The sequence below is a fragment of the Nyctibius grandis genome, chromosome 5 (assembly GCF_013368605.1).
Source record: "Nyctibius grandis isolate bNycGra1 chromosome 5, bNycGra1.pri, whole genome shotgun sequence".
Classification (NCBI taxonomy): domain Eukaryota; kingdom Metazoa; phylum Chordata; class Aves; order Nyctibiiformes; family Nyctibiidae; genus Nyctibius; species Nyctibius grandis.
In genome coordinates this window covers 60,006,668-60,021,533 of record NC_090662.1, presented here as the reverse complement: position 1 = coordinate 60,021,533, position 14,866 = coordinate 60,006,668, and the positions used below count along the sequence as shown (strand labels likewise).

The 14,866-nt window shown below is 39.8% G+C and overlaps 1 protein-coding gene across 1 annotated transcript in view; it reads left to right on the top strand.

The window, feature by feature from the left end:
* Nucleotides 1-14,866, top strand: part of TNRC6B (trinucleotide repeat containing adaptor 6B) — a 134,264-nt gene that overhangs the window by 96,449 nt on the left and 22,949 nt on the right. Inside the window, 5 exon segments of the mRNA XM_068401270.1 lie at nucleotides 1,870-4,191; nucleotides 5,455-5,613; nucleotides 8,910-9,088; nucleotides 10,345-10,419; nucleotides 11,791-11,836. Of these exon segments, the coding sequence (XP_068257371.1) occupies nucleotides 1,870-4,191; nucleotides 5,455-5,613; nucleotides 8,910-9,088; nucleotides 10,345-10,419; nucleotides 11,791-11,836 (2,781 nt within the window).

Genomic DNA, 14,866 nt, shown 5'->3' with positions numbered 1-14,866 from the left:
TTCATCAGTATTCAAAGCTTACAAGAGAGTTCTAACCTTGCTGTGAAGTCTGGATCTTTACTGGTGGCCCTCAGTGAAGGGAGGTCTGGAAGGCATTCGGTGGATGTTCATCGGTTAAGCTGATGAACTGAAAGCCTGAGGCAGGCACTGAAAGCTGATCTGTTCATCTTCTATTAAAACTATTAGTAACCACAAATTGTGGTCTTCACTTTTGAATATATAACATAGAAAAGTGCGGGAGGATCCACTATCTTAAGGTCATTATGCCTTATTTTCATGTAGGGTGTCATATGAGCCAGTATTGGTAGTAACAATGAATGGCATGAATATTGATGCAGATGTTACTATGAACTTTATACCATGCAAAATAAGTTAAACTGGTTGGGTGGGATAACTGAATAAGACTAATACATTAGGCTTCAGTACATGGTTTTGTAGAAGGGAGAGCGTTTGGTCTTCATCACTGGGAATTTGTGGTGAGGGCAATTTAGTGTCCTGTGGTATTAAAAATACATAGAAAAATGAGTGGAATCCTATATAGAGAACAACACTAAAGTACTAATGGACTTAAATTATTTAGAGGATCAGAGGTAATTAAGTGGATGGCAAGGGAATCTTGGCTGACATTTTTAACTAATAATGATAACATGTCTGCATATATGCAGACATCATGCTGCCAGCACTGACATAGGCTTCATCCATTGTCCAACTGTGTTAATTTATATGTGCTTTAAAACTATATGGAAATATCTTGTCCACATAGGATGTAAAGGTGGTTCACCACAGATGAAAGAAAGGTGCCCTATTCATTGTTGTTCATCCTGCTAATTTCCTTATAGTGACTCTAAAGCTCATTGAACTTGCAGGTTACCCTGTACAATGTGCTAAGTCAGCAAAAAACTAACCCATCAAAAAGCAGACAGTTTTGTGTTGAGTTAGTGAATACAGTTGGCTTAGTTAAAGGGCTTAACTGCCATCAGAACTGTCACAAATGAGAGGTGAAACTTGGGGAACTTGAAGTAGGTAGAGAGAGAGGAGAAGGAAAAGTGAGATCTCTTACTAGCCTCCATCCAGTGGCAGAGATCAGTTTAGCTGCTCGCAAAACCACAAACTGTGGTTTCTAGGGTAAATATAGCAGCGACGCAAATGTCGGTTAATTACATACTGAATACAGCTTGCACGTTACTACATAGGAATTGTAATTTGTGTAGCTTTGGACTCTTTTGATATACAGTAACTTTTGGAATAATTTTTCTTGTGTTGCAAAAGGTTGAAAGAAATTCCTAGAGTCAAAATGAACTTGAAAAAGATATTTGAAGCTGAAAGACAGACTTCTTGAGTTTTATATTTCATTAGATGCTTTTTGTCTTCAGTCTTTTATCTTTTGATCTGTAATAAATTGTAGTTACTTCAAATCTGTTTAGTAGCAGACCAGCAGCTGACTGCATGTACACACACGTGCATATGACTGTGTGCACATACACGTTCTTGTTCTATATATAGTATGATTTAAAATGTGTATTTGAAAAGTCTACAACCAGTATCAGTAATGACCATGGAGGTTCATTATCTGGGTTATAATTATTATGTGGAACTTAGAGCTGGACTGTTAGCAGAAGTAATGAGTCAACAGTGAATTCAAATCCCCACAAAATGCTTGTGGGGAGTGTGTTGAAAGAAGTTTTTTATCAGTATTTTCAATGGTGTTTTCCAGCCTAATGTTCTTTCAAAGCAACTTCGTTACACATTTGAGGGAAGGGTTCTTATTAATGAAAACAGTAATCACTAGTGTTAAAAATGTGATGTTCAGTGCTTGTAAATAATATTTATTATTAATGACCTTTTTGGGTGTGGGCTTTTTTTTTCTAGATTCAGCAACTGGAGGTGCTGCTGCTTCAAATTATGCAAATTCCACTTGGGGTCCTGGAGCCTCCTCCAACAGCAGCACCAACGCCAACCCAACTCACATCTGGGACAAGGTGATTGTAGACGGGTCTGACATGGAAGAGTGGCCTTGTATTGCCAGCAAAGATGCTGAGTCTTCTTCCGAAAACACCACCGATAACAACAGTGCCTCGAACCCTGGCTTGGAGAAGAACGCTCTGCCAGGAAGCACCACTAGTAACAAAGGAAAAGGAAGCCAGTGCCAGTCTGGAAGCGCTGGAAACGAATGTAATCTTGGGGCCTGGAAATCTGATCCCAAGGCTAAATCTGTTCAATCTTCCAACCCTGCTGCCGAGAGTAACAATGGACTAGGTAATTGGAGGAACTTGACTGGACAAGATAGAATTGGTCCTGGTTCTGGCTTCAGCAACTTTAACCCAAATAGCAACCCATCTGCTTGGCCAGCACTGGTTCAAGAGGGCAATTCTAGGAAAGGGACTTTGGAATCCGATAGTGGTAGCTCCAATGCACAGATTAGCACAGTAGGTCAGACCTCTAGGGAACAGCAGTCAAAGATGGAAAATGCGGGTGTTAACTTTGTCTCTGGCAGAGAACAGGCTCAAATTCATAACACTGATGGACCAAAAAATGGAAACACTAACTCCTTGAACTTAAGTTCACCAAACCCTATGGAGAATAAGGGAATGCCCTTTGAAATGGGCCTGGGGAACCCTTCCAGGAGCACTGACACCCCTTCACAAAGCACTGGAGAAAGAAAGACTGGGAGTGTTGGATCTTGGGGTACAGCTAGGGGGTCTTCTGGAACTGACACAGTCTCTGGACAGAGCAATTCTGGAAACCATGGGAACAATGGAAAGGATAGAGAGGACTCCTGGAAAGGAGCTACTGTTCAAAAACCTAATGGGTCAAGAAGCGATTCTTGGGATAACAATAACCGGTCTACGGGTGGTGGGTCTTGGAACTTTGGCCCTCAGCATGCAAATGAAAACAAATGGGGTGAAGGGAACAAATTAACATCTGGGGTCTCTCAGGGAGAATGGAAACAGCTGACTGGGTCTGATGAACTGAAGATTGGAGAATGGAGTGGTCCAAACCAACCAAATTCTAGCACTGGAGCATGGGACAATCAAAAAGGCCACCCTCTTCCTGAAAACCAAGGCAATTCCCAGGCTCCCTGTTGGGGAAGATCTTCCAGCTCTGCGGGAAGTGAGGTTGGAGGTCAAAGCACTGGAAGCAACCACAAAGCAGGAAGCAGTGACAGTCACAATTCTGGACGCCGATCATACAGGCCTACACATCCTGATTGCCAGGCAGTCTTGCAGACGTTGCTGAGCAGGACTGATTTGGACCCACGAGTGCTTTCAAACACTGGCTGGGGCCAAACTCAAATTAAGCAAGACACCGTGTGGGATATTGAAGAGATGCCACAGCCCGAGGGGAAGTCTGATAAAGGAACTGAGGGGTGGGAGAGCTCTGCCACACAGACAAAGAACTCAGGGGGCTGGGGCGATGTACCCAGCCAAAGCAATCAAATCAAGTCTGGATGGGGTGAGCTCTCAACCCCAACAGAGTGGAAGGACCCCAAAAATACTGGAGGATGGAATGACTATAAGAACCCCAATTCTTCTAATTGGGGAGGAGGAAGACCGGAAGAAAAATCATCTTCCTCTTGGAATGACAGCTCTAGTAAGGATCAGGGGTGGGGTGGACGGCAACCTAATCAAGGATGGTCTTGTGGAAAGAACAGTTGGGGAGAGGAAGTTGACCAGACGAAAAACAGCAACTGGGAAAGTGCAGGAAACAAGCCAGTGTCTGGTTGGGGTGAAGGTGGGCAAAATGAGATTGGAACTTGGGGTAATGGTGCAAATACAAGCGCTGCTTCAAAGGGTGGATGGGATGATTGTAAAAGAACTTCAACATGGAATGAGACGGGTCGACAGCCCAACTCCTGGAACAAGCAGCAGCACCAGCAGCAACAGCAGGAGGGTTCTGGTTCCTGGGGTCCACCGCCCCAAACCCCGAGTAATGGGCGACCTCCAAACCCAAACTGGAACAGTGGACCGCAGCCAGCTGCCCCCAAAGAGGAGGAGCCTAGTGGCTGGGAAGAACCTTCTCCACAGTCAATAAGTCGAAAAATGGATATTGATGATGGCACTTCAGCGTGGGGGGATCCTAGCAGTTATAATTACAAGAATGTGAACCTGTGGGACAAGAACTCACAAGGAGGACAGGTGCCACGGGAGCAGAGCCTGCCTACTCCAATGACTAGCAAATCACAAGCATCAGGTACTAGTCTGGTTCCTTTCTTCAGCAAGCTCCTGTATATAAATGTAACTTTAATGCATTAGAGATACATATGTAGCCTTCAGTTCCTAATAGTTTTATTCTGTAAAGAAAACCAATTTCTTATTTGAATATTTCATTCTGTATTTAAAGTGTCTTTAAAATTTGAATCAATCAGTCTTCTGCTTGTTGTGCATGAGTAACTGTGATCTGAATATTGGTCAGCTTGCCAGTAAAAGAAAATGTTTGTTAGCTGACAAATCTGCATATTCAGTCTGAGCTCTGAAGAACAACTTCATTGAGTCCAAACGTAAACCTAACACTGCCAAGACCACCACTAAACCATGTCCCTAAGCACCACATCTACACATCTTTTAAATATCTCCAGGGATGGTGACTCAACCACTTCCCTGGGCAGCCTGTTCCAACGTTTTGCAACCCTTTCAGTGAAGAAATTTTTTCTAATATTCAATCTAAATCTCCCCTGGTGCAACTTGAGGCTGTCTCCTTGTTACTTGGGAGAAGAGACTGACACCCACCTCACTGCAACCTTCTTTCAGGTAGTTGTAGAGAGTGATAAGGTCTCCGTGAGCCTCCTTTTCTCCAGACTAAATCACGTTTTTAATATTTAATTATTAGAGAAATGTGGAGGAATTCTTTGCTTATTTTTAGTCAAACACTTTTTACTCTGAAACACTCAGTTAACATTTGAAATTGAGCGAGTCTGTGATTTAGTTTTTTAGCTCAATTTTGCTCTGCTGTATGATAAAGAATACTTAGCAAAATAATTTCTTTTTTGAAGTAAGGACAAGAAAAAGTTACATGTCCTGGAAATATATTAAGGTGTTATTGTTATGTAATCTCTTCTCTGACTCAAACGTGCTTTAAAGAATACTATTTCATTTTAATATATACTTGAAATATATCCTTATTCTTTCTTCAATATATGAAAAACCTGCATTAGTCTGGTGCTTTTAATTAGTCACATTCACCGGACAGGAGGACAGCATTAGATGTGGGGTTCATGTTTAACCTGGGAGAAAACTATTACTCATCATGGCATTCTCTTCCTTTTCATCCCTGGAGGTCAGTGCCCCCTCTAAGTTTGATGTGAACAGTTGTCAGTTGTGTTGCACCCACACTATTGAGAATCTACAGTCATCAACAGAAAGAATGAAGCAGTAGATTAGTGACGTGGTGCTGCACTGCAGTAAATAGTTTGTTGTCTAAATGGTCTGTAATAAAAACTCTCTCTCCTTTGTGCAGTCTGGAGCAAAAGCACTCCACCTGCTCCAGATAATGGTACGTCTGCCTGGGGTGAGCCAAACGAAACCAGTCCCGGGTGGGGTGAAGTAGATGATACGGGAGCATCGACAACAGGCTGGGGGAATGCATCTTCCAACACCCCGAATGCCATGAAATCTAGTGAGTATAGGCCAGATAACAGTTTCTTTGCAATGGTCCTGGGGATTTTTAGTGTTTGGCCTTTTGATATAGGTCACCCATGGAGGAATTGTTATCTGAGGCCTAGAAGCAATGTTAAATGTCATGTAAGATTTTGATGGATGAGTGGTTAAGTGCTTACAAATGACTGGAACTTTGTCTTTTAAGGTAATGAAAAATTTCTTAACCAAGGTATTAAACGGGCAGCTCTGATTTGTGGAAGTGTTGAAACATTAGAGCATCTGCAAGAGAAAATGTGTTTTTCTCAAAATGTCTTTTCTTCTCTGGCTGCCCACTTGTTACTTAGCATATAAACTTGTTACATGATAAATCACTTTTCCTTATCATATCAGAAAAAGGAATGCACAGACAAATTTACTGTGGAGTCCATTACATGGTAGTCTATACTTTGGTAATGCAACTTGCCTTTGAAGTGATTTTTTTTTTCTTTTTGTTTTATTGTATGAGTGTGGAAAATTGTAACTCTTAAGAACTGAACTTTCTTTTGTGGTTGAACCTAAATGGATGACTGTTTTCTGGATATTACCTGCCTACAGCTGTGTTCTTCATGAATGAGATGTTGAAATCTTTTAAAAATTTACTTTGAAGTTAAAATTTTGCTGTATTAAGAGTTTTATTTTTGTGGAAATTATTCATGCGGATGTAAGCTGTCCATAGAATTCTTACTTTACTCTTTTTAAGGAAAATACAGCAAACAAAAGCAATCACTTGCTAATACAACATATCAATGTTATAGCCAAAGCCAATAATGTTTGGATATAAAGTTTCCAGTAGGAAACACTAGTAATAAATGACTGTTACTGAACTTGACTGATGATATCTGCTGTAAAACTGTTTCCAGTTACAAGTTGCTTTTGCAACATGTAATTGTTTGGAATTAAATGCTCTATACAGATTGTATGCTGTTGGGTCATTCTCCCTTCCTCCTACCCCAATGAAATAGTTTGGCCATTTATGATATAAAACTGGGAAAAAAGCATTGCTTCCTTGGTCTTAATGTTACAGTAGCCTTTCGTGGATGGCTGTAGTGCTTCCTGTGCCTGCCACACAAACTTGGCACTTTTGAGGGTGCTAGACTTTTTTTAGATGGCTCTCTTCTTTCATACGTAAAAAGCCACCTAAACATGACCAAAATAAAGGCCTCTGAAATGCTAATGATCCATTGCAAATTCTATGGATTTGTTAATACTTAAGATAGTCTTTAAAGACCGTGCATGGTCACTTGCTTGTCCTAACTGGTCTGCATGTGTGACATAACTAAAGAGCTGCAGCATATGAGTACTACTTCATACGTAAGCTTTCCCAGCTCTAGAGAAGCAAAATATAGGAAGTTTCCCTGTGACAGCTGTTTCAGGTTCGGGTGTAATAGGTCACCAGTGTAAGAGCTGAGATCTTTATTCTCCTGTGTTCTGTGACTGCTCTCTCAACTCCTTTCTAATTGGCATCCAGAAGGAATGAAGAAGAAAGCTACGTTATTCAGTGGAGTAAGGGGAGATATTTAATATGTTGGATAAGTTGGAAGAAGAAATTGGGACAAAGAGCCTGCAAAGGCATAATTTATTGTTGAAGGTAAGGACAGGAAACAGAGACGAGCAATGATTAGAAAAGAAAACAAGACTAGAGCCAAAGAAGGGAAGCATAGATGATTACCCACCTTCTAAAAAAAAAAAAAATGATTTATGTAGTTTTATCAGCATTGCATAGGAGTTCTCTGGCAGAAGTAGGAATAAATTCAGTTTTCTGCAGCATCATTATTTTGTCTTTATCTGAAAGTTTCCTTTTCTTACTGTAGCTATTTGTGCCTCCTCACTCAACAAATGCAGAAAATGAAGCAGGAATCCTACAGACAAGTCATCTTTACACCACTGTCCAGATTCATGTTCAAGAATCTCAGACCTGAGAGCTGTCTATGCAGAAAATAATCTATGGTCATGTAGTTAAAACCAGGATCATAGTATTTTAATTAAGCACTGTGGCCGGAAATAAATTGCAGCTGCAGGGACTACCCCAAATGTCACATTTCCAGATTAAGTTCTTGACTCTGCAGTCATAATCCTTAAATGTAGCCTTTTCTGTGTAAGTAGCATGATTAAAGGGTCAAGAGGTAGATTTTTGCACTTGGACCTGTATGTTTCCTAAGCTGTCCTCAATTCTGGTACAAGATGAATATACTTTAAAAAGTTAGTTTCCTGTGAAGTATCTGAGTTGTTATTTATGATGGATTTTAAGGTAGCTCTGGAACTGCAATGAATGCTGTTCTACTTATTTTTGGCATGATCAAGGTAGAGTTCCCCTTGATAGACTAATTACAATTCCTACTTTTTTTATATTCACATTTTCTGCTACGGGTGTTAATATTCTTATCCCCGATTTCCACACTCAAACACCAGACAATTGAAGTTATGAAAAAGATGATGGTGATGGAAATCCTTTTTAAAGGAGATAAATGCTTGGGGAAGAAATATGCAGAATGAAGAGTTACAGCAGGAAGGAGAACAGTTGGACAATGGACAAGATGAGGATTTGGGCTCTTGTTGGCTTGTCAATAGAGGTTAGAATTCTTAAGTTGCTTGACAGCTGGTGCTAGAGGGTAGCAGCAAGGAAAGAAGCCAACAGGGAAAAGTCCTTAGTCTGAATTGATATGGTGAAATGGTTGTAGCTTTCTGGTAATGGCATCTCTACTTAAAGAGCACTGCTGATAACTCTTTTTAGTGACATTGTTAAGAACAGAAATTCAAGTAGGGAGGTTTTTTTCACATTAAACTACTTTAGGTGTTACATATACCAGAGTACAATGTGAGGTCCTCTCCTTCAGATTCTACTTAGTTGTTATCCTTAAACTTCTTTGTTTCTGTAATTTAGTGTGAGAGTTTAGTGCGAGGGAAATGTTACAGTTTTGAAGGAAGAGAGGAAATAATTGATAAACCACCTGAACCAGAGTCCTCAGCACACTTGGTTTTTAGGTGTCCTTGAAGTGTTTCATTTGCACTAGGAAATAACAGGCTGCCTTTTAAAGAAATCCAAATGCAGCTGTATCTGTAGAAGAGAAGAGGTCTCTATGGTTGTTATATCTTTAAATGCTAACATGCCACTGAATCTTGGGATTCATGCACAAGTTTACAGCTGTTAGAGTGCAACGCTTTTTTTTTTTTTTAAACTCCTTTGGGGTTCTGATGATCTCAGCTAATCTTGCAGTGTCAAGTCACCAGCTGCATGGTATTGTAGACTGCTTCTGAGTGTTTTTTCTTTTTCTAAAGGTTCTAAATCTATGCAAGATGGCTGGGGAGAGAGTGATGGGCCAGTGACAGGAACGCGTCATTCCAGCTGGGAAGAGGAGGAGGAGGGAGGAGTCTGGAACACAGCAGGCTCTCAGGGAAGCAGTTCCTCCCACAATTCAACAAGTTGGGGGCAAGGAGGAAAGAAAACACAAATGAAGGTAAAATGCTTGAATGATTCATAACTACTGTGTTGTCTGAAAGCAGTGTGACTGATGTTAGAGTATTGTAATAGTTCTTTTAAAAAGGTATTACAGAATTCAGCTGAAAAGGTGTCTGTTACAACAGTGTAAAAAATGTGAGGTTTCTGGATTTGTGTTAATGTGTTACACCTGTTGTGACTAATAAATCTGCCAGTAGGTGTCAAATTCTTTTGGTATGTAGGTTGCAGAGCCATTACTAAATGAAACGGAGCAATAAGTATCCCAAGGCTATTAGTCTTTTCTTGTTGACACATATTTGTGTTAGGCTACTGCTCTTCTTGCATAGCCTGCTGAAGTTCGGATTCCACAGCCACATGCACTTCTTATTTCTACTGACTGTTGGATTTAGGTCTGACTTGTGATGGTTGTTATTGACCTTTGGCCTCAAACAGGAGCAGGAGCTTGGCTATAGTCCCAAGTGAATTGCTTTCCAAGGCTTGTTTGTGTTAAAGTTCTGTAGTACAGTAACACTTGGTACTGTATTAATATTAGAAGGGCTGTGCTTTGGCTACTTCTAATGAAGTAGGTGGGGCAGACTCAAAGGCAAGCGGAGAGTAGCTTCCTAGGACGTGGAAATACTGTAGTGACATGGTATGGAGTTTTACAATTCCTATTTTGCAAAAATTATTTTCATTAACTTTTTTCTCACTCAAAAGTTTTATTTTAACCACCAGAGCAACTGTCCAAAAATTTTTCTTATCAATATCTTTTCTATTAAACTGTGTTCAGTTTTGGTTTTGATCACCTGTAAATTACAGTAAGGCCAAATTGAGAGCCAGGTCAGCACAATGCCCATGTAAGAGATAACATACTAAAGGGAAGAAAGCCGACAAAGAAATCTACCTCTGTATTTGGTGGATTAAAAGAATGTATTGAAGGGTAACAGGGGTTTGGGGGGGTATGGGGCGGGGAAAGGAAACATTCACAAAGCTTTCCAGATTCCAGAATGAAGCTGAAGGTGTGATAAACATTCTACACAGCAAGTGTTCATCCAGTTGGGTATACCTAACAATGAACGTTTTTATGAGCGAGAAAAGAAAAAAATATTTGGTAAATGTTTCCAACCATGCAAAAACTTAAACTTATTTGTTCGGGAGGTTAATTTCTCTGATACCAGGATTTTCATTTGACACTTGTGCATCTCAAGGATAAAATGAAATTTAAGAAATCAAGAAGTTGCTTAAAAATATTTTTGTCTTTTTTTTTCTCTTCAGTGCTCATTAAAAGGAGGAAGTAGTGATTCGTGGATGAACCCTTTATCCAAACAGTTTTCAAATATGGGCTTACTAGTAAGTAAATTTTTTAAAATGTAAAATCCAACTTTGTAAAAAAAAAAAAAAACAAACAAAAAACACCCAAAAAACCAAAACACCCCCCCCACCCCCCCCCCCACCCCCCCGAAAAAAAAACAGTAAGCTTTAAATAACTCAAAAGGTCAGCTGTTTCACAGTGTGTAAATACTCATTTATATGCATTTGCTGTAGTGGCATGTTGACTATATAATACCTGTAATAGCTGGGTATTCAGCACTTCCTTGCTGACCAGAATGGCTTCTCAGAAAAATCCAAGATCTGCTTTGACTCTTCAAAGTTACTTTATGACAGCTGTTGTTCTGAGATTGCAGTTTCCTTGTGAGTAGCAGGATTTGGGGTTTTTTTTGTTCAATTTTCATAACATGCTGTTTAGAGCACTCAAGGTAGACGTGTCAGCTCCTGGCTGTAGTTTCAGACATTTTCGGTTAGTCCAAGGCTAGTCATTCTGAATCTCAGCCACCAATCAGAAAAGGAGATTTACAACCCTGTGTCTCTCTTGGCTATTTATATTTTAAATACTGTGCAGCAGGGTCTTTTTAGAACAAAAAGGGCTCATTATCAGTCCGTACTTAAAGATTGATTGGTAAAGTGAATAAACAAACAGCACATCATGGAGAGAAAAGACAGATCTGCAGGGAAGTATCTTAAAAATAGTTACAAGCAAAATTTTTTAAGAACTTCTGACATGGTAATTTGTAAAACATTTTACAGAATATTGTACCAACTGTCATCCTGTGAAGCAGGAATAGTATGTAATGCAGGCTAGCAAAATATAATAACACAGAGGTTCTGTGAGAAGCCCAGGGCTGCACAAACTGTCACTGACATGACTAGGATTAGTTTGTAATGTCTGTTGGCTCACAAGCCCAAATTCAGTCTGCTAGACCATTGATGCTTCTGAAAGCTATGGGAACACCCTGTCCCATACTGCCAACTAAAGAATAACTTGGCAGCACATTTCACGATTTGATGACTTGACAGGTCGTGAGGATGAGCTACCATTTTGGCCACTATTTTCAGTGTTTCATCTCTCGTCTGCTGGAACACGAGGACAGAGGCTCATTCCACAGAGAGCTGTCTATCCATCTTTCTTTGTTGTGTGTGTTCATAGGTCTGGTTTCATATCAATAAACTTGCTACGCACAGCATTAGGGGGGTCGAGGTGAGGTGTGTCCAGGGTGATATTGGGAATCCTTGTATTTGATTTTAGTTTAAAATAAAACTTTTATTGGCACAAGCATGTCCGTCCTTCATTCCATTAACCATCAAGAACTGCTTTCTGAAACATTCCTCAGCATTTCATAGAAGTCAAAACTGATTTTTTTTTTTTTCCCCCCCGCCAACCAGAGTCAAACCGAGGACATTCCAGGCAGTAAGATGGACTTGTCTGTAGGTGCGTATAATTTAATTTAAATGCATTTGAAATATGAGATTGTGTGTAGTATTTTTATGTGGATGACATGCTGTGCTTTGGAAAGGTTTGATCCTTACTTTTAGCACTCCTTATAATAGAAAGATAGAGTTCTAGCATCTGATAAGTTGTCTGTAGGCTTTGAACAGTTACACAACTGATGCTGCTATGCAAGATTGGGATGTATACCTGTACAGAATGGAGCTATAACTTGTGAAAGGGACATCCTATAAGACTGTTTTGATCCATATAGTTTGTATTCATTGTTACTGTTCCAAGAAAGTGAAAGGTCCCTTTTCATTTGGTCAAAGAGGAGGACTGTTTTAGCTCTTGGCAGTAGGACATTGTAATTAGCACAGCTCCATGGAGGTGATGTGAGGAGAAAAAACTATCATTGATTTCTTCAGTTGCTTGCCTCAGGCTATTACAAGGTACTGCTCAGTAGTACTAGATTCTTTACTCTTGATAGCCTCACCACAAATACTGCACAGCTTAAGGGGGGTGCGTTGTGTGGAAAACACTGTCCTAAGTAAGAGTTGGAATTGACCATTTGGATTAATCCCATTTAATCACCTGGGAATTTGTCACAGAAATTTTTTTTTGTCTTGGAAATCAGATTTAGTTTTGCATTCTGTTCTTTTCCATATTGTCTCTGAATATTCACTATCATTGTCTTGCAATTGAAATACCACATGCTTCTTAAATCTTCTGCCATTTGAGCTGTTTTCCCTACAGTATTCCTAAGGTATATGTTTAAAAAGATACAATCCAAATCTGCTGTTCCAATTGTTTATTTTATTTGTTGTCAAGTATTTAAAGGCTTAGTAAGGCTAAAAACTTGTACAGGATAGTCTTTGATACTTAAAAAAGGGAAGAGGGTTTCATTCTTGTTCTAGGGACTACTTCTGTTCAGTTTTTGATTCTTCAGAATCTACAGAAGCAGGAAGATCACCTCATATCCCTGGCTACAAAGACAGCTCTTCTAGTCCACTTAAAGAACATTGCCACTGTACAAACCCAATAATAATTTTGTAGAGAGGTGTTCATCAGGAATGTCACAGGGGACTCAGATTCTTCTCAGTTACCATGTCAAAAGCCAGAGGTCTGGGATTCTTGTTCCAAAGGGTGATAGTCAAAGTAGTAGTAGTAATCTAAGCTCTCATCTAGAACGGTGAATTTCCTGTGTAAGTGAGGTAAGTCCTGTGGGCTTCAGAGAAGTGCGTGTGTAGTGGTTCTGTATCTGGAAGGGGTCCCTGTATCAGTGCAAATTAAGTTTGTTATGGAGGCATGGACACGGTTGATTCTGAATCTCATGTGATTAGCACTGAAACCCACAGTATGGCTGTTATACAGTAACTCTTTTACCTGATTCTTGTTTGAAAGCATTTCAGTACCAAGCTGCTTATTTCCAGCTACTTCTGCATAATAGCCAAAGTTTCTCAGCTGAAACATGGATGCACTCAGGCATAAAGTGCTGCTGAAAGGACAGAAGGGACTTGGTAAGAAGAGGAGGGCTGGCTGGAGGAGATGACTGTCTTGGAATCAATGCTTATTCTGCAGGTGGTTCTAAGTTTCCTGTGGGAGACTTCTGTATTCCCTGTCAGTTGAATTAACTACTGATTATCCTGTGGTGGTGTCTCTGAAGAACCACCTGCAAAAGTAGTTCTGTGTCAGGTCACAGTCTGTGGGATCTCTGGATCAACTGAAATTGGTGTTTACAAGTCAAGTACAGTTAGTTTCAAAATACATTCTGAAATTCATTGCTGTAAGTTAGAATAGCGTGGGGTCTGTAATACAAGTTGGCCGTATCCAACATCAAGGATCGAATCTGTTTACTTCTGAGGTATTACCTACCAAAGAAGTTATAGTGTTCAGGTCTGTGACTGTGTGCTGATCATTAACTAATCTCACTTTCCAGCATCATGCACGTCTACAGTTTGGTGCATTGGATCCTGTCTTTGTGGCAACTTTTGGTTTGTTTCATTGCCTGATATTTTTTTTTTTTTTTTTTTTTGCATCTCAACATCAAATAGTGTCAGTAGGGAAGGACATAGTAGTAAGAGCTGTTTGTTCAACTCTCAGATAAATACCACCTTCAGTTTTATGTTTTTACAGATGTCAAGACTGTAGACTAGTCTGATGTGTGTTCCCCCTGCCCCAGAAAGCAATCCAGTAGTAGATACTGCTGTTCTCTAAAGTGTTTTCTGTCGTAGTGATACAATGGCCATATGATTGAAATTGAACCTATACTGTGGGAGCTTCTGGTAGCAGTGGAAAACTAGATAGCACAAGTTCAAACCCTGCAAATGCAAGCAGTGTAAATATTCGTTCTTGATTTGAATAGTAGATTAGAATCAAACAGTAGAATTCAAATAGTAGATTTGAATTAGTACCTTAGAATCCATTGCATTCTTAAAATGTGTATCACACTTCATAGAGGATTAAGTAGTTCTTTTTTCCCAAAATGTCTTTCTTCCTCTGAATAGTTAAGGATACCAATAAGAGATGTTAAAGTGAGCATTTACATAGTACAACACAGTTTTGGGGAAGGTAACAGAATTTTTGGATCTGTCTGCTTTGGCCTCATATAGCCTCTCTAGAATTCAGGCTTTGATTGTGTCGTGCTTCTCTAAAAATCTTCTAGATGGAGATAAGTCGTCTTGGATGTTCGATTCTCATCTGCCTTCAGGTGCTGAGAACAGATCTAAGAATATATAAATGAAGAGGATGGTAGCCTGGATTATGCTGATTATAGCTTTCTTAGTTCTTTATCTCCAAATTGAGCTTTTGAATTCTATAGAACTTTCAGCTCTCGAGGCCTTTACAGCGATCAGACCTTCTGAGGAAAGATGGCTGGTGCTCAGAATATCCCATGAAATGGTGCAGAAAGGTTGCATGCCTAGTCTTGGTATGTTGCACTTCTTTAAGTTTAGTATGCCCATTAACGGTGGCATCCTTGATCCTAGGTAGAGGCATTTATTATAGTTTGTAGTCTCAAAGACTAAGAATGTA